This window comes from Falco biarmicus, chromosome 14 (assembly GCF_023638135.1).
Source record: "Falco biarmicus isolate bFalBia1 chromosome 14, bFalBia1.pri, whole genome shotgun sequence".
Taxonomy (NCBI): domain Eukaryota; kingdom Metazoa; phylum Chordata; class Aves; order Falconiformes; family Falconidae; genus Falco; species Falco biarmicus.
Window position 1 is genome coordinate 7,417,770 of NC_079301.1, and position 22,318 is coordinate 7,440,087.

The 22,318-nt window shown below is 54.0% G+C and overlaps 2 protein-coding genes across 3 annotated transcripts; one reads left to right on the plus strand and one right to left on the minus strand.

Annotated features, from left to right (window-relative positions):
* The first annotated feature begins 5,421 nt into the window (after positions 1-5,421).
* On the plus strand, positions 5,422-14,861 carry TNMD (tenomodulin). Its single transcript, XM_056360170.1, has 7 exons — positions 5,422-5,549; positions 5,677-5,811; positions 9,205-9,345; positions 10,141-10,242; positions 12,112-12,265; positions 13,416-13,588; positions 13,961-14,861. Exons 1-7 carry the CDS (start codon positions 5,502-5,504, stop codon positions 14,168-14,170), a joined length of 963 nt encoding a protein of 320 aa, XP_056216145.1. The 5' UTR covers positions 5,422-5,501; the 3' UTR covers positions 14,171-14,861.
* A 1,806-nt stretch (positions 14,862-16,667) lies between these two features.
* On the minus strand, positions 16,668-22,214 carry TSPAN6 (tetraspanin 6). 2 transcript variants are annotated; one of them, XM_056360006.1, is made up of 8 exons: positions 22,060-22,214; positions 21,761-21,949; positions 21,437-21,511; positions 20,748-20,846; positions 20,327-20,482; positions 19,570-19,653; positions 17,630-17,737; positions 16,668-17,420 (listed from the first exon to the last, which is right to left on the minus strand). In XM_056360006.1, exons 1-7 carry the CDS (start codon positions 22,144-22,146, stop codon positions 17,669-17,671), a joined length of 759 nt encoding a protein of 252 aa, XP_056215981.1. In that variant the 5' UTR covers positions 22,147-22,214; the 3' UTR covers positions 16,668-17,420; positions 17,630-17,668. The 2 variants fall into 2 exon arrangements, with proteins under 2 accessions (XP_056215981.1, XP_056215982.1); XM_056360007.1 differs by lacking the exon at positions 21,761-21,949 and having other exon boundaries at positions 22,060-22,199.
* Between the last annotated feature and the right edge of the window lie 104 nt (positions 22,215-22,318).

Genomic DNA, 22,318 nt, shown 5'->3' on the forward strand with positions numbered 1-22,318 from the left:
ATTAACTGCTGCCCACGGAGCGCCTGCATCACCCTGAGCATCTGTCTGCTGCCATGAGTATGGAACCCCCCAACAGGGGGGCAGTTACTGCAAGGCAGGGGGAGGCACTGACCCCTCGCTCCCCAAGTTATCCTCTTCTTGGTTTCCTTTCTAGCACCTCCAAGAGGAGCTGTAGACTATTTTTTCGGATCTGGACACCCCTTAAACTATTTTTAATAAAATGCTTTTTGGTGTAACACCAATACACATGTAGCTTTCAATTACATTTTAGCACTCCCAGTAGGAAGCAGCTCTTTATTGGGAGAAGTGACTTATGATAGTGCGGGATTATGGGTTTGGTCTTTGCATTACAGATATTCAAAGCCTGGTGAAAATAAAAACTGCTCAGCACATATTCTGTAGATGAGCTCAGCTTTGTGCACAGGGAAGCATTTCTGAAGAAGTTCAGTGTTTGAAATAAAACCGTGCAGTCATCTAGTAGAACAGAGACATGAAATTGTTATTTATCAAGATGAAACCAGCATTTGGATAAAATTCTCCGGCGCTGTTAATAACTTCTGTTGACGAGGGAGTCGCAACAGCAGCAATGAGGTAGACGTCCCCCAGAGCCTGGAGGAGTGGGATTTTTCACGGGCTGTGAGCAAGGAGAAGTGTGTGTCTCTAGTAATAACCTTCTGAGCAGCTTCATCAGAACGGCCACCATGAATTTATCTTCTTCTATTCTCTCCAAAAGCTTTGTCAGTTTTGAATAATCTGCTGTGGCTACAGGCTGCCGGCGTGCCACATGGCCACGTGCATCTCCAACATGAAGTCCAACTCCCCGAGCAGTTTTATCATAATGATTAAGTTTCTTAACTTAAATCAAGGATGTCTCTGGAGTTCCCTACAACAATGCGAACTTAAGATAAACAATGAATGATGAATAGGCCAATTACTGAAACCTCCCTTCAGCTGAGGCCATATGTGGCTAGTTGATAAGAGGAGGTATGCATCCTCTCATCTGGCAAATGTTACAGAAAATGGGATGGTTTGAAGCAAAGACTGTTCTGTATAATCAGGCACTGCCTAATGAGCAATTTCCTTTTATATATGATTTTTCCCTTTCTCTATTTGTTGTCCAGGATGTTGGAAGTGGAGAGGGAGCCGGCAGCCCAACCGACATACGTGTAAATGCTTCACCCTGGTATAAATCACTGCCCGCTGCTCCCACAGGAGGTCCCAGCCCAAGACACAAAAGCAGCAGGAGAAGGCTGAGGGCTGTGTGATGGTACTGCACATACCTCCCAAAGGCGAGGCAGCCCTTCCTGAGAGACCCACAGCCGGGGAATAGCTGTTCTGTAAATCCGCCAGCAGCCTGCTCCAAGCTTTCTGTGTGCAACAGCAAAGCGGGACAGACACTTGGACCACGGCTGCAGGACCAGCGGATGGACACCTTGGAGCACAGCTGCAGGACCAGGGGATGGACACCTTGGAGCACAGCTGCAGGACCAGCGGACGGACACCTTGGACTGTGGATTCAGAACCAGGGGACAGACACCTTGGAGCACAGCTGCAGGACCAGCGGATGGACACCTTGGAGCACAGCTTCAGGACCAGGGGATGGACACCTTGGAGCACAGCTGCAGGACCAGCGGACGGACACCTTGGACTGTGGATTCAGAACCAGGGGACAGACACCTTGGAGCACAGCTGCAGGACCAGCGGATGGACACCTTGGAGCACAGCTGCAGGACCAGGGGATGGACACCTTGGAGCACAGCTGCAGGACCAGCGGACGGACACCTTGGACTGTGGATTCAGAACCAGGGGACAGACACCTTGGAGCACAGCTGCAGGACCAGCGGATGGACACCTTGGAGCACAGCTTCAGGACCAGGGGATGGACACCTTGGACTGTGGATTCAGAACCAGGGGATGGATACCTTGGACCACGGCTGCAGGACCAGGGGACAGACACCTTGGACCGTGGATGCAGCACCCCAGACAAGCTGTAAGCCAGCACTCTGGGCATATTTTGGGGCTGAAGCACCTAAAAGAGCAAAGTGAGAGGCATCACGCTGACTGAGAGACCTCCCAGTGGCAGCCAAGGAGAAGGGCCCAGGACTGGCAGGGGCAGGCACAGTGGTGTCCCTGGGTGCTGTGGCTCTGTGCTGTGCCCTCAGCTCCATCCGGGAGCAGGTGCCACCACTGCCACCACACCACCCTGCAGCGAGAGCTGTGAGGCGCTGCGTCCAGCGGTAAATGATATGATTTACTTACTACCTATGGAATTGCCCAATTAATTCACTATCCACATTAATATTATGGCTCATTTTTAACTTTACTGTCTCCATCGTTCCAATTTAGTGCTGCTCAGAGATGCTGCCACTGACCTTAATGGGGTTTTCATTATAACAAAGAGCACCGTATTAATCATGATGGGTTTTCGGCTGGATGTTGCTGCCTGAGCCCCACTGCTTTGGGGAGCTGCTTTTTAGTGGTTCGGGGACCTATTTTATTTCTGCTGGGCTTCTTGCCCCCTTTCACACTGTGTACAAACCTTCATGTTTTCCAGGAGGAATTTCTTGGTATAACATTTCCAGGCACAGAGGTTTTATGCAGCCGTCAAGCTATGCTGCAGATATGATAGATTTTTCTGGGCAAATTAGAGCAAGAAGTAGAAAACTGAAAGGATGCACCAGTCATAGCCAATGAGCCTCTTATTGTCCTGTATAAAAATCAAATGCCTTTTAATCATTTCAAATGTTCTTCTGGGTATCAATTAGTCACACATTAATATCAGTATTGCTTCTCTTCTTCAGTTCACATCAGATTAAATTCTCCCCTGTCATATATACTCGTGCTCATTAGCTTCAAGGAAAATTAGTGATTGTTCCCTACTCATTGGCACTGATGGGAGATTTCCATCAGAACTGCTTTTTATACAGAGAACCTGATTGTCATCTTAAAGAGATTGAGGTTTTTTTCCCAAAAACATTGTTGTCTTTTCATGGAAAATCCATTTTTTTTTTCTTTCTCTGAAACCCTGAATGCTGAGCCAGAACACTGGGGAATGGAAGGGAAAAAAACCATTCCTGACCAGCATCATCCTGCGGTTTCTGTCCCTGTTTGCATCCCAAGCATCCGCCTCCCTGTTGGGATCCAGCAGCTGTTGCACAGCCCACAGCTGCGGAGGGGAAGGACAATTTGGGTTGCACAGGGTTTTGCTGCCATCAAACTCTCTGGTTCAAGGCTGGATATTTATAACAGTCTCTATGGAGAGCGGCAGTGTAGAGGGGTCTCATCCTGCTCCCTGCCCTGTATGGGGGCTTGGGCACATGGCTCTGATCTGGCTATGGGGCTCCATGTGCGTGCATGTGTGGACATGTGTGTGCATGCATGTGTATGCATGCATTGCGTGTGCTCTCTCCCATAGCTCCCCATCCCTCCGGGCCACCAGTGCCCACTTTTGCAGGCTGCAGCAAAACAAGGTCTCCAGCCCAGTGGCAGGATCCCCTGTACCCCCTACCGCTCACCCCAGCTGCTCCATCCCCAGCACTTGCCAAGCCCTGGAAGGGACCGATGATATTTATTGAGTTTTATTAACTCCCAGCCCTGGGAGGTTCTCACCTCTTCCAGCTAATTCAGACGCCCGACTCCTGCCAGAGTTACAGTGATTGCCATTAAAAAGCTTGACATTTACCTTAAAACAGTAATAAAATGATAATGCCTAATTTGGTTTACGAGTGGTATTTGCAGTGTTTCCTGTGCCTTGAGTGGGGGATATTGTGAAGATCGCTGCTATGCTGATCAATTATGTCTGCTTAACGGCACGGCTGTAATTCTTTCCTGTAATCATAACCATCTTTCAGTAGAGCTGCTCCAAAGTTTTCCTTTGAAACTGCAGTTTTGACAGGAAAAGAAAATGTTTTCAGATATTTCAGTTTCCAGTGAATAACAAAAGCTTTGGAAGCAAAACTTTCTGGTGAAAAGTGAAGAGAGACAAACCTCCTGTCTGTACAGATTTGCTGCATTTAGATTTCCAAAACCTTTCAGGTGTTTTCAAAGGCTACCTGTGACTGCTTTCCATTAAAAAGTGATTTTTCTCCTTCAAATAACCTGCTGTCTTTCACCCATCAATACGATTCCCTCCTGTTATTAGCCTCTCAAATATTAAAAACCTCTGGTGTGTTTTACATCCCCAAGTGACTGCGGCTGCGTTAAGGGAAGGGATCTGGTCCCAGAGCTGCTGCAGGGCTGCAGGGTGAGGAGCGACTGCTGCCCCGGGGAGCCCAAACCCCTTTGGAGGGAGCTGGCACACACCAGGGCACACGCAGCCCCTGCACACACACATGCCCAACGCCTTCCCCAAGCTATTCAGCAGCTCCGCTTCTGTCCCACTCAGATTTACCCCCAGATTGCAGGCAGCGCTGCCCCAACACACTCACGAAGCCAGCACCAGACCCGCTAAAAGCAATTTCTTTCTCCATTTCTCACCCTGAGCAAAACTCAATGTGGATTTTCTTTTTTTCAGTGCAATTTTAATTAGTGCATGATGCACTCTGGGTTTTTATTAGAGTAAACAGCTTGGAAAAACAGTCCATGCCAGCTCCTCTACACCAGGGAGCCTCATCCTGTTCAGACTAGAAACTTCACAGTGGATTTCTGAAAGCCTTTCTTAAGATGGGTTCATTTCCATGAAATGATATGATTTCAACAAATGGAAATTTTTCAACTCAGTAAAAAAAATTAGTCAGGAAATTCCTGGCTGGGCCAATTTTGGGGCAAGGCTTTGCACACAACAGGCACGGGATGCCGGAGTCCTCCGTGGGAGAACTTGGCCTTCACACCACATTGCTGAGGGCTGGCAGTGAGTGCATGCACACGCATACGTGCATGCACACCCATGCATGTACATGCACACCCATGCATGCACGCATACACACATGCGCACCCGTGCCCAGGCGTATGCACATGCACATATGCACGCACATGCACATACATATATATGCACACACGTGCCCACGTGCACACCTGCCCCTGCCATGCCCGTGTCCCCCTGCCCTGCAGGCACCCCGCCAGCAGCTCCCAGCCTGCCCCTGCTGCAGAAGCCCCGCTGCACCCATGAGCAGAGGTGAGCAGCGCCCAGCAGCAGTGCCCGCATCCCCAGCGCGCCGGGGGTGCCAGGAACCCTTGCACAGCCTGGGCACCTCCAGCCATCACTGCATGGGCAGAAGTGGGGGGCAGGAGCAGAGATTAAATGAGAATCTGGGCCCCTGGCTGTGCTGGTGGGCACCACGCAGCAGAGCTTCGTGCGGGCTCGTCTCCAAAGGCGAGGGAATCGCTTGCACCCTGCAAAGAGCAAGCGCTGCGGAACCCCCCGGGGCCCGCGGGCTGTGGGGGGACGCTGGCAGCCGCCGTCACGGGGGCGGCAGTGACCCAGCCTTCCACTGCATGTGCAGCCCAGAGCTGCTGTAACTCCACCTCGGAGCGGGCTCGCATCCTCGCACAGAGAGGAGACCATGGGAGGGACGGCTCGGGAGAGCCCGGAGGACTGCCGCTTTCTGGACGTAAGTTCATGGCTTGTTTTGCCACCGTGCAGTTTGTCAGTATGATAAATGTCTGATATGCATGTGTACTCATCCCTCCTTGAATCGTCAGCAGACCTCTGGCTATCACCGTTTTGTCATTAATTAGGCAGAAGCTTCCAAGACGCGAAAGAAGACCTGTACCAGATACCAGATCTGCGGGCTGCTCTTCAGTGTGCTGCTCATTTCTCTTATTCTGATATTTCTTGGTGTCAAATATCTTTGGAACCCAACACCCAGAAAAGTAAGTAAAACCCCTCTGATCCAGCCTTTCAGAGTGCCGCTCCCCTAGACAGAGCTGTCATTCCCCCCCACCCCACTCATCGAAACTTTTAACTACACCCCGAAACCCAGGCAACTTTACAAAATGCATTTTCTTAGACTACAAGCATTCATGGGACTTTTAAAAATCTTTGTATTATTCATAACCAGCTTTTACTTTGTAGGAGCTGGGGTTTTTTCTCTGTCACCGCATTCTTTCCCTGACAATTACAGGGGATGGGAGCTACGCCACAAACAGTTAAAGTTACTCTTCTTTCACCGGCAGCAAATTTTATGACAAGTAAGAAAATATTTTCCATTTCATTTCAATTATCTTGCCAGAAACTGGTGGAAAAGTCATTATGCCACCACATAAAGAGGAGAGAAAGCCAGGACGCAGTGGTGATTGATTGCAATGGATTATATTTCTTACTTTAATGTGTCTGCAATGTGAGGGGACGGTGAGACAGATTAGCTTTTGGAGGAGCTCCTGCTAACTGGATTGGGCTCGTTTATTCCCAGTTCCCCAGACAGACGCTACTGTAAGCGCCGAGTGTGGCGGGGCGGCGACGGGGCTGCACATCTCCCATACATCTCTGCCCACTGCTGCCCAGCATCTTGGCAATTCTGCCAAAACTCTTTTTTTTATCCCATACCCCAAGCAAATTGCTTAACCTTGAAGCCAACAGCCTGGCCGGTGCTCCTCATCCTCCTCTCCTTTGAGTTTCCATGCTCACCCAGGAGGTCCTGCTTTGCACCCTGGCGCCAGCAGGTTTTGCCGACTCTCAAGAGCGTCTCCAAAATTCCCATGTGCAGCCAAGGCAGCCCCTTTCCCACGGTGGCGTCTCCCTTCTCCTCCCTGCCCCATGCCGGAGCCATGCCAGCTCAGCCAGGCTGCCCTCCCGCCGGGCAGAGGAAGCACCCCGCTCACCGGATACTTTTGTCTGCTTATCAGCAAAGAGAAATAAATACCCCAAAAAATAAAAGAAAAAGCAATAAAAGCCATATGTGCCTCCAGGCTACTGCCAAGTCGATTATAAAGTCTCTACTGTTCCTCGAAAAACAGGGTGCGTGCCAGCTATGGGGGGAAGAGGCTGTTAACCCCTGGAGGGGAGGTTTTCTCCGAGCCAGCAGCACAGAGCCATTGCTGCACCCTTGGAAAGGTTAACCACAGCACTGGCCCTCAGCATCCTCACCGGCAGACTCTGGTGCAGGATGGAGTCCATCAGAATTTCTGAAAGCCCTTCACAATGCCTGACAGGCAGGCAAAGAGGTCACAGGAAAGCGGAGATGTTCCTGCAGTGGAGCTGCCTGCTGATGTTCCCGGCGTCCACCACCACCACGTCCTCTGCAGCCGTGGGGCAGCAGCTTCTCCAGCTGGCCCCGGAGTCCTCCAGAAAAAGCAGGATGCAGGAGGCTGGAAGTTCCTAAGGCTCAAAAATATAAACCAAGGGCAATCAAACTCTTTAAAGAACAAAAAATCCCCTTCAAGCTCCCTTCATGCAATTGGACAGTGGAAAAAAAAATCTTTAAAGACAATTTGTTCCTCTGAGGGGTGGCCTTGGACACGGTGCTGCCCTCTGCATGGCAGCATCCGCGCCAGGCAGCACAGCCGAGGAGCGAAGGCGATGAGTCAGCTAACGAGGGGTTCATCGTGGCCTCGCAGGGGGACATATTTCAACCATTTGTGAGCAAGTGTCATTTTTAGCCCTATAAAACATCTCACAGTTCTCTGAGCAGCACGGAGCCAGCAAAGCCCAAATGGGTTAGCTGGCCACTGCACTGGCAAAAGTAATTCTTTGTAAATGGAGAGGCACTTGAAGGTAAGGTGCCACCCGGGATCCTACCTTCCTGGAAATGATTTATGGCACCATGTGCATTTTGCCAGTCAAAACCGGCGGCCTTCCAGACGTTTTAGGCTTCAGACTATTTTTACCATACCATAAAATACATTGACAGCTATATATGTTTATAAAAGCCTCCCGTTGACTAAGAGGAGATGCTCATGACTGCCAAGGCACACATCACTCTTCTGACTTTTAAGCAAGGGTAAAGGTACCCGGCAGTTACCACCTGCATGGCCTGTCCTGTGCCCAGGCTTCCTCCAGCAGCTGCAAAACGGTAGATGCTGATGCTGAGAACATTGCTGAGAGGGTTTGAAGCCCCTAATGGGGAGGGATGTGCAAGAACCAAGGGTCTGTGAAAGGAAGTTTAGACTGGGACTGCAGGCAGAGCCCCTGCCCCCTGCCAGGACATTGCTGGGGTCCAGGGTGTTCCCTCCTTGGCTCCACAGCCATGCCAGGGGACAAACGAGGCTTTCCCATCCCCATGCCTCCACCACTTCCCCCTGCCCTGTGGACCTGAGTGGTTTTGCACAAGCCCTTTGCTTCCGCAGAACACCATTGGATTTGGAAAACAAGGCTCCCCAAGGCTCGGCGGCTCTCACCGCACCAGCAGGATCATTTTTGTGCTTCAAACAGCATCTGCCGCTGCTCGTGCTTGCAGGGTCAGGCATCCGCAGAGACTGGAGGGCTGCTGGGCTGGCTGAGTGCAGCAAGCACCTGCGAGGAGGAGAGGGCTGCTCCCCACAGCGATGCTCACCCCAGCTCCCCGCAGGGATGAGTGCCGCTGGGGAGCCGGCTGCTATGCCCTGAAGCTCTTCAGCAGCCCTCGAGGAGGTCTTTGATTCACAGGCAATCCCTGATCTCCTCCAGGGAGACAGAGGCTCTTACCTCTGCCTTTCCAGGAAAAACAGAAGGTGCAGAGATGGAGAAAGTGAGCCAGGGATGACACAACGGAGCGAGCAAGGCAGGGACATGGTGATGGAGTAAGTGAGCCAGGGATGCAGTGATGGAGAAAGCAAGCTGGGGACACAATGATGGAGCAAGGAAGTCAGGGATGCGATGACAGACCAAGCAAGCCAGGGAGAAGTAAAAGTTGTCGCGACGGAGGGAAGACACAGTCACTCAATATGAGTGATCAGCAGACTTCCCTCCGTCGCGACAAAAAGTGAGGTCCCTTGGGCCTGGGCTTTGTGACTCATGCCACAGAAAGCACCAGCAAAGGCTGAGCTGTGGCAAAGCTCCTGGCGCAAGTATGGGATGAGCATCTTCTCCCAGGCTTGACATACCTGTCCTCCCGCAGCCTGGCCCCATCCTGCCCTTCTTCCCAGCCCTGGTGCCTGGGAGCTGCCTCTCCTTGCACTATCCGGACGATTGTCTTGGCTCAGAGCTGGGGTGCAAGGAAGCAGCCAGCCCTGTGGCAGAGCACTCAGCATCAGTGGTCAGGCACCCAGCACCAGCCTGCTCACCCAGCAGCTGGCGTGTGAAATCGGCTGGGGGCTGAGCCGACCCCCATGCGGTTTTGGCCCTCACAGGTTTATGACATGGAACACACATTCTTCAGCCACGGCCAGAAGAAGAAGATTGTGATGGAGATTGACCCACTGGCCAGGACGGAGACCTTCAGGAGCGGGAACGGCAGCGAGGAAATCCTGGAGATCCATGACTTCAAAAACGTGAGTGCAGCAGCATTTGTCCCCAGGACCCTGCCTGCGGTCTTGCAGCAGGACCGACGGGATCCCTCAGGACACCACAGGGTCGCTGGAGCAAGCCCCAGGATGATTTGCTTCTGCGTCAGGGAGAGCAATGCCCAGACGCAGACTCCCTGGGGATGCTCTCAAAGGAAAGGAGATGTGTATCTACATACGCTTCCACCGGTATTTAATAGTGCCGTGGTTCAGTTCCAGTGAAATACATCTCAAAAGCAAGACCTAGTTATTGGATTTACCCTTGCAAAGGAATGCAATCATCATAAATCTATCCAAGCCCAGTACATTTGTCTGTCTGGAGAGCATTAAAACCTCATGACAATGTGGTAGACTCTCTCTGAAATCTAATTAAAATTTGTAGGGAAATACCCTGTGCAGTGGCATATGGCAAAATTTTCAGCTAATAGCCTAGCAGGAACTGGGGGCTCAATGTTCATATAACCATAACGGTCAGATGCTACTCTGCATATTTTTATTTATGATAACGAGAGCTCGTGATAGTTATAAGGAGAAGGGGAGCAAAGTAAAATTTTATGACTGTCTGCCTTAAAATGTTTGCAAAAAGCCCGATTCTCCCAAACCATAAAATGCAATATCCCTTAGGAGAACCTGTTAGTACATCTTAGCACCACCGCTGAACAGAGTTTGCACGAAAACATCAACAGGAAAAAGCCTCCTCCAGCTGTACCCTCCATATGATGGGGTTATTTATCCTCCTGCTTTGCCCTGATTGCTTTTTTGCTGTTTGTTCTGATGCTGTAGGGAATAACTGGCATCTTCTTTGTGGGACTTCAAAAATGTTTCATCAAAACTCAGACTAAAGTCCTACCTGAGACGACAGAGGCCAAGATCCCTGAGCTTGAGGTAGGTGAATCAAACAGGACCCCCCCTCTGCCCCCGGGAAGCCCACTCCTCTCCCTGGCACTGGGAGTGTGGCCGCCAGCCCCACCGCCCTCTCATCTGCTCCAGCCTTCCCAGAGATGCTGCAATAAAGAAATAATGAGTTGTGATCGCTTCATAAAATGATCTTATTTCAGAGGATTGCTTCTAAAAACAAGTGGAAAGAGACAGGATTAGACAGCCAACAGACAAAAACCTCTCAGCACAATACCGGAGATCAAGAACAATAATCCTGTTGTAGTCAAAAGGTCGCAAGGCAGCTCAGGATTAGCAGGCACCAAAAAGTCAATCAAATTGTTTTCTCCAAGAATTGAGCCTCGCGTTCTCAAGCAGAATGAGGCAGAAGTAATGAATTTAAAAGAGCAGCCGTGTTTAAGAAATGCGATTTGAGAAAGCGCTTGGCGTACAGCCCTGGGAGGTGGGAAGCACCAGGCTGCAGCACCTCCCGGTCCCCCCCAGACCTGTCTCCCACGGATGTGCCTGGTGGCTTCTTACACCCCTCTAGTTTTTGCCCACCACATCCTGCTGCAAGGAGTCAAGCGCTTTGCCTGCTGCATGGAAAAAAAGTGGTTTACTCCATATTTTAACCCCTCCTTGACAGCGTAACCCGGGGTGATGGCTCAGTCCCTTGAAAGCAGTTGTCCCCTGTCCCCGTCCCCATCCCCAGGCCCCAGCGGTGGCACAGCCCCACCACAGCACAGCCTCCCCGCTCCTCCATTTCATGATGGGGGTGTTAGCAGACTGAATCCCCCCCAGGGAAGCTGTTGCAGATAAAACACCAGCAGGACATGCGTTTGAAACGAAGCGTGGGCAGAAACATTTCCCCAATTCATGACCCAAATTCCCAGATACCGATTCTTTGATTATGCTGTAAGAAGCTAATATATTTTTTCGGCTACCTTCGTAAAAGGAATATGACTTCCCAGGCTTTAGCAGAACATTGCCCCGGGTAGAGAGCTAAAATGTAAAACCCAATGAGATAAATGTAGATTTAAGCTCTAGTCATCTCCTCCCAGAGCCCACGCAGTGCCAGGTCCCTCATGCAGCACCTCCCCAACCCCCCAGCTTTCACCAGAGGCTCCAAAAAAGCCTCAGACTGGGTCGGGTTGTGTTGGCTCTTTCCTAAAACTTCCCAAAACCATAAGGAAAAACTCTGTAAAAGAGAAATACAGCTCCAGACACCTTCTGGAGAGAAAAATGCCATTTGCCAGCTTGCTCTGTGGGCCACCACCACCAACATACATGACGTTGCCTTGGCAGATAGCTCGGCACAGACCCATCCAATAATCTTTATATATCGCCCTCCCTAAGCACCTGCCAAAACACACCATGGACTAATGCAACAGCAGAGACATGTGGTATAAATTACAGAATACAGCCATGCAAAGAATTCCTGTGAGGAATAAATTAGAAGTGTTCGATCACAAAATCGGTAGCAGAAGGAGAGAGAAATTAAATAGTAAGAGCAAAGCAGAGAGGAGATGTTTTAATCTTGGGTTTTAAATGAGCTGGGGTGCTCCAGAAGGTTCTTCCAGATGGTGGGGACTGCACAGGAGAAGGCTCTTCAGGCATGATGAGTGGAGAGAGGAGAGAGCAGGGGGCAGTGGCTGAAAACAGGCAGGAGAGACAAGGCTCACAATGGGTGTCCCAGCGTGAGGACCAGCAGGGCATTGCACGGGCACCCTGCGAGCACCACCAACCAAGGCAGATGAAGTCCAGCTGCTCTCTGGGAGGGGAGAGGGGCCTCTGGGTAAGCCAAGGGGAGGAGGAGCAGCCAGCAGTGGGGAAAGGGTGTCTCACCACACCGGGGTGAAAACGTTGTTCTTCCTCCAGGGAGAAGAGATCACGACCACCTACTTTGAGCAGTCTGTGGTCTGGGTTCCTGGGGAAAAGCCCATTCAGAACAAAGAGTTCCTGAAGAGCTCCAAAATCTTTGACATCTGCAGAAACGTGACCATCTACTGGATCCACCCCACGCCTATAGCAGGTACAAGGAGCCATCTCCTCCCTGAAGTGTTTGTGACACCCCTCACCAGAAGCAGCCCTGCCACCACCCATGTCCCCCTCTGCCACGTCCCCACTGCGACGTGGTGGGAACCCGTTTCCACAGCCTTGTACATCTCAGACATGAACACATGTTGGCCACAACCAAGAGAGAGCAAGGCAAATGTAACAGCAGGGGCTGAAGTTTCTCTCTGCAAAGCACTTGTCTCTGTCGGCTCCCCACTGCCCTGCACTTTGCAGAGTGGCCACCTTCCTCATAACAAGGCAAAAACCCACCCCTTTGTACCTGCAAAGAAAGCAGCGCTGCTGGAAACTGGGACGCCTAAATTCTAGTCACTGCATGAACATCAGAGCACGAGCAGACATCTGCATCTAAATCACACAACGGGGTTGCCACCTCCAGCTGCTCACTACACAGCCCTCACAGAGGTTGCGGCCTCTGAGATCTGCCAGTGTAATTACCCGCTGTCTCTAACCCACTTCTATCCGAATGAGCTAGTTTTAAAAAACCAACTGAGAAAACTCCCTCCGCTCTGCAGTCGCAGAGGCACATCTCGCTCCCCACGGGTACCAGTCAGCCCACGGCCACTGATGATCCTGGCAGCAAGTGGGCATCAGAGAGCCCTGATGCTGCTGTCCTCGGCCGCTGTCCCCTTTTGCTTCCTCAGTCCCCGCTGTTAGATCCCATCTGCAGTTGAGTTTTAGCAAAGGAAATTTACGTCACCGTAGGTTTTACCTAAGCTGTGGGTGGTGTAGCTGGGTCTAATCTGCCCCAAATCATGTCACTTTGCTGGGGCTGTACAAATCCCTTCCCACCCCCAGCAGTACAGCCCACCACGAAGATGTGCTTCCCTGCACCTGCAGCCCCGTGGAGGGGATGCCAACACCACCCCTGAGCACAGGGTGGGGGTAGGACATGTCTTTGCCCTTTCCTCCCACCATATTATCTCCTACAGCCCTACTTCCAAGCCTGGTAAGAGCAGGAGGCAACGGAGCACAGCTGGTCTGCTGGTGGGCTTTTGGGCTTTTCCTGTACATTGGCACTAAATTTTGGTAGAGACATTAATGCCTGCTGCTGCCTGTGTCCCCCCACTCCCTGGCTGTTGACAGCAATGTTTGGGCTCTTCGTGTAGCTCCTGAGCTGGCCAACCTTGAAGGGACAGAAGACGATGACCCTGAGCTGCTTCTAGACAACCAGAGCTGGCTGGATGGGGAGAGCGAACACGAGGCAGAGAAGGATGTGCAGCCAGGACCCAAGCGTCGGGCACGGCAGCTGACCGAGGAGGATCTGCCTGTCAATGACTACGTGAGTGCGGGCAATCGCATCCTGGGGTGCCCTGCCCATTGTCCCACATGTCCTGGTCTCACTCCTGGGGTTTCCTGCCCACGTTCCTAGAGTACTCTGGTCATGCTTCTGGGTGTCCTGGCCACAGTCCCAGGGTGTCCTGATTGTGTTCCTGGGGTGTCCTCGTTGTGTTCCTGGGGTGCCCTGGCTGTGCTCCTTGGGATGTCCTGCCCATGCTCCTCGAGTACTCTGTCCATGTTCCTAGGGTGCTCTGCCCATGCTTCTGGGGTGCCCAGGGTGTCCTGTCCACGCTTCTGGGGTATCCTCCCTGTGTTCCCAGGGTGCCTTGGCCATGCAGCCTCTTGCTGCGCTGACACTGTCTCTTCCCAGCAGTCAGAGAACGGGCTGGAGTTCCACCCCTTGTGGGACGAGCGAGGCTACTGCTGTGCCCAGTGCCGCCGTGCCAACCGCTACTGCCGGCGGGTCTGCGAGCCCCTCCTGGGCTACTACCCCTACCCCTACTGCTACCAGGGCGGGAGGGTCATCTGCCGGATCATCATGCCCTGCAACTGGTGGATTGCGCGGATGCTGGGCAGGGTGTAGCCCCCACCGTGCAGCACCTAGCGCTTGGGTGCTTCCCCGTGCCCACCTGCCGCGTTGCCACCCATCCAGATTGTCCCGACATAGCTGACACGCAGGTTATCTGCTTGATTGCTGGTGAGTGTGCAAGTGTGCAGACGATGGCACCCTCACCATGTGTGCACAGCCTGTCCCCCTCCCCCAGCACCCTGCGCTGCTCCCACGGGGTTGGGGGAGGCTGTGCTCGAATGCATCGTTGCCATGCTGAGCAGCAAGAGGCAAACAATAAACGTCTTGTATGAGCGATTGCAAAGAAAATGGAAAGTTGTTTAGTCTCAGTCTGTGATGCTTAATGGGTCTGAGAAGTGATCTAATTGCTCGGCTGCCTCGTCACAAGCATCCATAACTCAGGTACCAGGACTGCTGGCGCTCACCTCGCTGGGAACGTGTGGAGGTCCCTAATTTGCTCCCTGACAGTGCTGGTAGTTGTCCCAACCCTCTGTTCCAGCATGCTCCGATATGTTCAGTAGTTACTAGTGACAGCTCAGGGGTGCCACCAGTCCCCTCAGGAGCAATGTGCAGCACAGCAGCATGCTGGCAAGGCAGAGGCAGGAGCAGGCACAAGGAGTCCCCCAGGGAAGTGGGCAGCCAAAGCCAGAGGGAGAGGAGGTGCAGAGGACCTCAAGTGACATCAGCTGTCCCCAGCCCTGTGACCAACAAATGGGCAAAACCCAGGAGGGAAAAAGTAAGTCCTTGATACCGCAGCCACCCTGAGCAGGACACTGCCTGCAGCAGTGCTGACAGCTAACAGCCAAAATCCCCGCGCACCCCCTGTGCAGCCCCACCACTCACGGCCTCAGTGCTCACAGCAGACCCCAGGCTCTAGCTTTCACCCCAGGGAGCCGGCTGCTGCCGAGGAGCTTTGACATCCCACGGGTGTCACCAAGGGAAAGCCTCTCAGTGTCACTGAGGGAGCATGCACTGCCACGGCCGGTGCTTTCCAGGGAAACGCCTGGACAGACAAGCCTACCCAGCTGTACATACAGAGGAGAGAGCAGAGGTCAGGCTCCACTTGCTGCTACTGTGACGGGTGCCAGCCGCGGTGTCTCCGGGGCTGTCAGGCACTCCCTGCATCCCTGTGGCTCCTGCAGGGACATGAGCACTTTTTAAGGGCAGCTCCTTCTGTCCCTGCTCACGGCTGTGCTGACAATGTGGTTAAAATGCTGGAAGCATGGTGCAGCAGAGCTCCCCACACAGCATCCCAAGGGACACCAACCAGCCTGGGGGACACCAAGCGTTTCCGACAAGTCCCCCGAGATATTTATGCCTCTGAGAGGGGGCACTGATGCCCGCAGTGCCTGTTGCTGGCTGTGGGGATCAGCAGACTGGCCAAGCCTATGTGCTCCCCAGGTCAGCACCATCAGTGCTAGTTTTCCTGCAGCAGCTTGGGAACCTCCAGGCTGCCCATCCCACCTTCTGCCAGAGCCATCCCCTCCCCACCTGGGAATGAAGCTGCATGCAGAGCCAGGCGCACAGACCAGCGCCGGGTCACTCCCCTCTGTGCAGGCTTTCTGGTGAGGATGGGTTTAGCCAAGCCTGGCCCTGCTCCTCTCACGTTCCTGCCCTGTCTCCATCCATCCATTGCCATCGGCTGATCTCTCCAACCCAGCTTCTGTGCTCTGCCGCACTCTGCCGCACCGTCCTGACCCAGGAGGCTTTTGGGCAGCCAGGAGCTGACAACAGTCCGATTTACTCACCCGGGTTCAGCGCGGCATAAGGATTTTGGTTGTTCCCCTGTGGGTTTCTCGCTGTGGGGCAGTTTGGCTGCGGCAGCTCACCCAGCACTGAAGCAGTGTTTGCCAGAGGGCTGATGCTGACAAGGGGCCACCACTCCTACGCGCAGCGTAACTGCTCCTTTTACACCTGCCTGCTTCCCCGGAGCAGGACAGAGAGCCCCAGCAGCCAGCTGGCTGCTCCAAGCCAGAGCCCTTCTGGGTTTGTTCCTGACACCTGAAGATCCCAAGCTCACCGGAACGGAGCTTCACCACACCACTGCATCATCAGGCTCAGTAAGGCAACGGCTTGCTGACAAAACAGCCCAAAGATGAGCAGTAGCAAACAAACACAACAGCTTAAACCCACGTTTCTTGCCCTGGGGAGAGGCTGGGGGCGAAGGCAGGTCCAGCAGCGCTGCCTTACCCTTTGCTCCGCACCAGTGGCCGACTGGCAAAGGATGCACACGTTTGCACAGGGCTGAACTCACCCACCCGGCTCCTGGGCTGGGATGCTCCAGGCCTTCTGCTTCAGCACTGTTACACAACCGCTGTTACGAAGAAAATTCAATTACAGAGGTTATTTGTAAGTGCAAGTGCACTGGTGAGCATCGGAAAAACACAAGCTGCGATGGTCCAGAGGTTACTGGCTGGCCCGGGGCGAGTGGATTGCCTCCCAGGGAGGGTTGCTGCTCTTTGCAGCAACTCAAGCAGTTATTTCCAGGAGATGAAAAGAAAAGCTAAGGTGGTTTCATAGAGTAAAATATCTTAATATTTATTGTGTTTTGGGACAAGAGAGTTCTACTCAATACACAAAACGAGTTAAAGCAGCATATAATACTGACAATCAAGTCACAGCTGACTTGGTGCAAGGACACCTACCAAGGTAAAGGCACCAGAAGCTACATCACCAAACCTTGCTACAGCTTACAAAGAATCACTACAGCCTGTACTTAAAAAAGTACAACTATAAAAAAGTATATAAAACCCAGGGCAGGGATGAGAGAGAGCTTGGCAACACACTGAGACCTTGCTGAGCCAAGGGCTTCAGGCAGGCACGGATGTGTTTTAACAGGGCAACAGCCCCATCTCGAGAGCAACCACGTCTGGAGAGCGAGGGGACACCGAGTGGCTGCCAGAGATGAGGGGAAGCCTTGCTTTCCCAACGGAGGCACCGAAGATGAGCACTGGGAGTCCCACGAGGCTGCCTGCATGGTCAGCTCGCCATGGCACTCGAGTGCGCCGCCAAGGAAAGAGCCAGGGGCTGCGGCACCCGGAGGAGCCCGCTCGCTGTAACCACCGCAGCTACACTAATTATCCCACGTGGTGGCACAGCGGAGTAGTGTTAGGACAAGTCCCTGAGCGCACCAGGACAGCTGCTGCACTCGTTTCTATAAGCTAGTGGAAAAGAAGATCAGTCAGTTCAAAGCCAGATTTCACAAAGTGGCAGCCAGAGGAAAACTGGAGGTGGTGGCATCCTCCCTGGCCACGGAGAGCATACCCTGCAACGCACAAGACAAAGCGTTAGCAGACGAGGCTGGATTTATACACAGCTTAAAATGACATAGCAGACAGTCTTGCAGGTGCCCTCTATCCCCACACGCCCCCACACGTGGTACCCACTGCCACGCTGAAGGTCCCCAGGGGCTACCAGGCAGCAGGCAGGGATGCAGAGGCAGCCCACCGAGCTTACATCACTGGACGGACATACCCAGCCACAGCCACAGCGCACTGGGGGCCAGCTACACGGCTACACCATCTCGTACTGATTGTTCGTGATGTACTGGGACAGGCAGCAGGCAAGAATGATGCCAACCAACTGAAGAGAATAAAAACACATACATCAGAGGTAGCCAAAAACATGATGCAACATTTTAGGGGGAAAGCCTGACAAATTGCTCCAGAGCATCAGTTTTATAAAATCCAAGGATGTACAGTGGGATTTATAAACCACAACATAGGCTGCTGCGCCCTGCTTCAGAATAACAGAGAGGCCAAAGCAGAGGATCCTGACATGCATCAGCCAAACAAGCTCCTCACGGGAGGTGCTGTGTCCCATCCTGTTACATTTTGCTTCATGAAGCATCTACAGCTTTATGGTAATTTTGGAGATTACACAGATTATCTGGAGTGTCACAGCCAATTACACACACAAAAGAACACCTCTCAAGCAGTCACCTCTCCCTGCTGCAAGGACCATGGAACAAATGGTTTCGCATCACCATCTGAAGGACACGCTACAGTCATCACAACGTGGCCTCCCAGCCCCCCTACGCAGACATTTAGGGCCAGATCCTGCAGGAGTTTGACCTCCACAAGCAAAGTTAGAGGCACATTTGCATGATGGCTCCCTGCCGGCCACACAACACAGCAAGGCTTGCTGAAAGAGCCATAAAAGCCAGGAGCCAGTTACAATTCCCAAGCCTGGCATCAGCCGAGATAATTTCACAGCTGGGAGTGTGCAGCTCACACTTTGTGTGTCAGTCACATCTTGGTGACGCCACAGTGAGCACAGCCCAGCTGAAGAAGAAAGTGGGGTGAGTGGCTGGGCAGAGCAGAGCAACTGCAGCTCCTGGGCTCTCCCAGCTGCAATCGGAAGCACTTGGTAGCACAAGCTGCAGGCAGGGGCTGCTGGCTCCCGCCTCTCCCCCAGCTCGGTCCATCCATTACGGGAAACGCACGACGACACACTCATTACGGGAGAAATATCTTGGCAGGGTTCCTTCTCCCCATGCTGGCATGGTCACCCAATGGTCCCAGGCGGCAGCACCTCAAAGCTCATGCCACTGCCTCTGCGCGCCGGGCCAAGGGGAGGGGGAACTCAAGCCCCTCCAAAGTCAAGGCCAGCCGAGCCCACTCCGCAGCTGCTCAGTGCCGATTGCCCAGCAAGCTTCCACAAACCAGCTAAAGAAGGGCCGGCTGTGCATCCTGCAGCTCCCACTGTGGAGCACCGGAAAACCCTCGGCACTTCGGGAAGCCCCACGGCAGCGTCAGCATGCCCAGCGCCCTGCGCGGCGGAGCCGGGGGCAGGGGCCTCCCGCTTCCTGCGGGGATAAGGCCTGCCGGAGCAGGGCTGGCGAGCATGACACCGCTGCGGCTCCTGCAGGAAGCATCCTACAGGATAAAGTAAAGGAGATGGTGGGGAGCAGGAGGGAAAGGACACAATTGCAGGGCAAGGCAGTGTGTGGGGTGTAAGCTGCCAGCACAGGTGATGCCCCACAGGTGCTCACAGGGACTCAGCCATGCAGAATTGATGCCAAAACACCTCTCAGATGAAAAGGGAGGTCAGCGGGTAGGAAAAGGAAGGGCACAGATTTGATCCCTGCCAACAGCAAATGCAGGGAGTTTGCCCAGCACAGCACAGGCTCGGTTTGGTTTTTCTTGAAGTCAGTTGTTTCATACAGGGGCTATTCTCAGATAAGCTGGGCTCACAGAAACAGAGCTGGTGCTTCAGTCCTGGGTTTAAAAGACTGGAGACTGCACGGTGGTGAGATTAAACCCAAGCGGAATCTGCAAAATAGCTACTCCTCCCTGGCTGAAACAGGACGTGACTTTTGTGCACACACCAGGCTTTGCACGGAAATTAAATAACCTCCGGAGGCACACTAACTTTGCTCTGCACTCCTCCTGTACCAGACAAAGGAGATTTACCTGGAAGCATGCAATGCCAAAGGAGATTCCAGCCACAATGCTCATTTTTGACTCCATCGTTGACGTTACCAGGAAAAAACAACCCTGCAGAGGAGGGAAAGAGAGCACATGGGTCCAGTGCTTTTCACCCCCAGGAGCGCAAACCTCCCCAGAGCACCAGCAGCTCCAGGGGAAGATGCTCCCACAGGCCGCCAAAGGCTTCTGGCTGTCACCCTCTTGCCTGACCTTGGCGAAGTTATTTCCCTATCAGCACCGCAGCAGCCAGCCTCCCAGCCCAGCCGTTATCAAGGGGAGTGCTGCCCTTGGGCTGTTCCCAGTGGTAGCATTGGGTTGAGCAAGGTGACTCATCAGAGGAATGGCCCTTGCATCACCAGGCCCTCCCTGCCAGATGAGGTCACCGCGCTCACTGCCGGGTCAGGACTTTGCACAGTCGGAAGACACCAGCACTGCCGAAATGAACTTTACTGGGAAATAACCTCCTTATTCACCCGTTCTCCAAAACACACAGCTCCTAGCGCAAACGTTTGGGGACCTCCAAAGAAGGAGTGGAGGGGCCCTCAGGCAGGAGGGAGGGCTCGTTCCTCCATACCTTTCCCCTGCCTCCATCCCAGGGGAGTCCCTGGGCCACAGGACACCTGCACAAAGAGAGTAGTTCTCCTTTCAAGCCTCCAGTGAAGGGCAAGCCCTTCTCCACCCACCCAGCTCTGCCCTCTCCACCTCCAGGACTGGCAGGGAGATTTTTCTAAGCTGAACTTACATCCACAAACACTTTCAGCTTGGCTTTACTTGGGTCTTTCAGATCCTCCTCCGAGCAGTCATCCTGGCTCTTGCAGCAGCTCCGTGGGATACCCTTCTGGGTGAAGTACTCAGTCCTTTCCCAGTCCGAGTAGTTCTGCACCCCGCAGCAGTGCAGCTGGAGGGGGAAGCACATTTGGGGAGCACAGTCACACCAGGGTACTGACCCCCTAGACCCACCATCACTCCCATGGCTCCCCTGCCTCTCCAGCAACTGCCCCCATCTCACCCAGCGTCTCCTCCCAAACTCAAAAGCCCGTGGTGTGAAAGGACCCCCAGCACCGCGCCAGGGATGCCGATGCTGCGGGGGTCCCAGGGGATGCCCCTGGGCAAGGCGAGCAGACCCACCCACCGCCAGCCAGACGCCAGCCTGGGGCACTCACGGTCCTCTGGATGGTGTCGACGGCCTCACTGTGTCGATCCGCGGTCATGTTGTAGTCCCTCAGGGCCAGGTTGAGGTTACTCTCGAAGTTTGTCTTAATCTGCAAGAGAGAGGTCTCTGCGGCGGTGCTGTCCCCTCCCGCGCTTCAGGACCCGCGGCCCCACATTAGTCACCTCTCAGTGTCGGCAGGAATGACTCTGGCCGCGGCCAGCAGACATCACCCCGGCCACCCAGGCAATTAAACCCAGGCAATTAAAGGGCAGGCTGGGATGCGCCGTGGCGGCAGGGATGCTGCATGTAATAACAAGGACCCGTGTGGTGCCAACTCCCCCCTAAGCAGGCTGCTCCGTGGCACAGGAACCCTCAGAGGAGCTTTAATTACAGAAATTATTGCAGAAGATAGATCAAAGTCCAAAATTAAAAGTCCAGGGCTACTTTGCCTGTTCTGACGGAGGGGCAGCATGCCGTGTCAGGTGGATCCTGACCCAGCCTGGTCCTTACGGGGATCTTATGGGGCCTTCTAGGGACCAAGCTGCTCTTTGGGCTGTTTTAACCCTATGTTGGCTAAACTAAACACTGCGCCCAGCAGCACCTCTGCCCCGCCAGTGACACCTGCAACTGCTCTTGCATTAAAGCCTGCATCAAACTCGCCCCGCAGCATGGGGAAGCAGCAGTGGGTGCCCAGCTCACCTCGTGCCTGAAGACGAACCCCACGACGGCAGCCACCAGGACGATGAGGAAGATGAGGGACAGGAGCATGGCGTACTGCAGGCAGAAAGGGCGGGATGGGACAGTGTGGATGGGATGGGGCAGGATGGGATGAGATGGGGAAGGTCAGGATGGGGTGGGATGGATGGGATGGGGTAGGATGGATGGGATGGGGTAGGATGGGTCGGGATGGGGACTGCATAGGGAGTCATGGGGAAGGATGGGACGTGCCAGGATGGGTCAGGACAGGTCGGGATGGGTCAGGAGTGCATGGGACCCCATCCTGCCCTGTCCGGGACCACCCACCAGCTTGAGCATCCAGGTGCTGCCGCGGCAGGTGGCAAAGCAGCCAAAGGTGCCCAGGAGGACAACGACAGTGCCAGCGCCCACCAGGACGAAGGGGACGTTGGTGGCCTTCTCGTCCAGCAAGGAGAAGTAGACGGCCAGGCTCACCCTGCCCCACACGCCCACGGCCAGCAGCACGATGCCCGACACCTGGGGAGAAGGGAAAGCTGCTGTGGCTGGCGACTCTCGCGACAGGGCAGCGCGGCGGCGATATATCGCGGGGACAGGAAGGGCCGGGGCGGCCGCGGCTCGGCGCTCACCCAGAAGACGAAGGTGTAGGTGAGCAGGACGCTCTTGAGGCAGGTGATCACCGGCTTCGTCTGCAACCGACGCGACGGGGACGCCATGGCCGACGCGGGCCCTCTCCTGCCGGCCGGGCCCCGCCGCGCCGCCCCGCCCCGCACCGCCGGCGGCGCCCGAGAGGCGGCGGAGGTTGCCGAGCGCTCACGGAAATGGCCGAGCGCGCCCGAAGGCGGGCCGCTCCTCCCCAGCGGGGCGCCCCCTGCCGGGCCGCGACCA

Bases quoted from the DNA above. Each gene is read 5' to 3' on its own strand.
- TNMD (XM_056360170.1), top strand. From the start codon at position 5,502: ATGGGAGGGACGGCTCGGGAGAGCCCGGAGGACTGCCGCTTTCTGGAC. The intron at 5,550-5,676 runs GTAAGTTCATGG...GTCATTAATTAG, and splicing joins AGGACTGCCGCTTTCTGGAC to GCAGAAGCTTCCAAGACGCG. The intron at 13,589-13,960 runs GTGAGTGCGGGC...TCTTCCCAGCAG, and splicing joins ATCTGCCTGTCAATGACTAC to TCAGAGAACGGGCTGGAGTT.
- TSPAN6 (XM_056360006.1), bottom strand. From the start codon at position 22,146: ATGGCGTCCCCGTCGCGTCGGTTGCAGACGAAGCCGGTGATCACCTGC. The intron at 19,654-20,326 runs GTAAGTTCAGCT...CCTCCTCTGCAG, and splicing joins AGCTGAAAGTGTTTGTGGAT to GGTTGTTTTTTCCTGGTAAC. The intron at 17,738-19,569 runs GTAAATCTCCTT...TATTCTCTTCAG, and splicing joins TTGGCATTGCATGCTTCCAG to TTGGTTGGCATCATTCTTGC.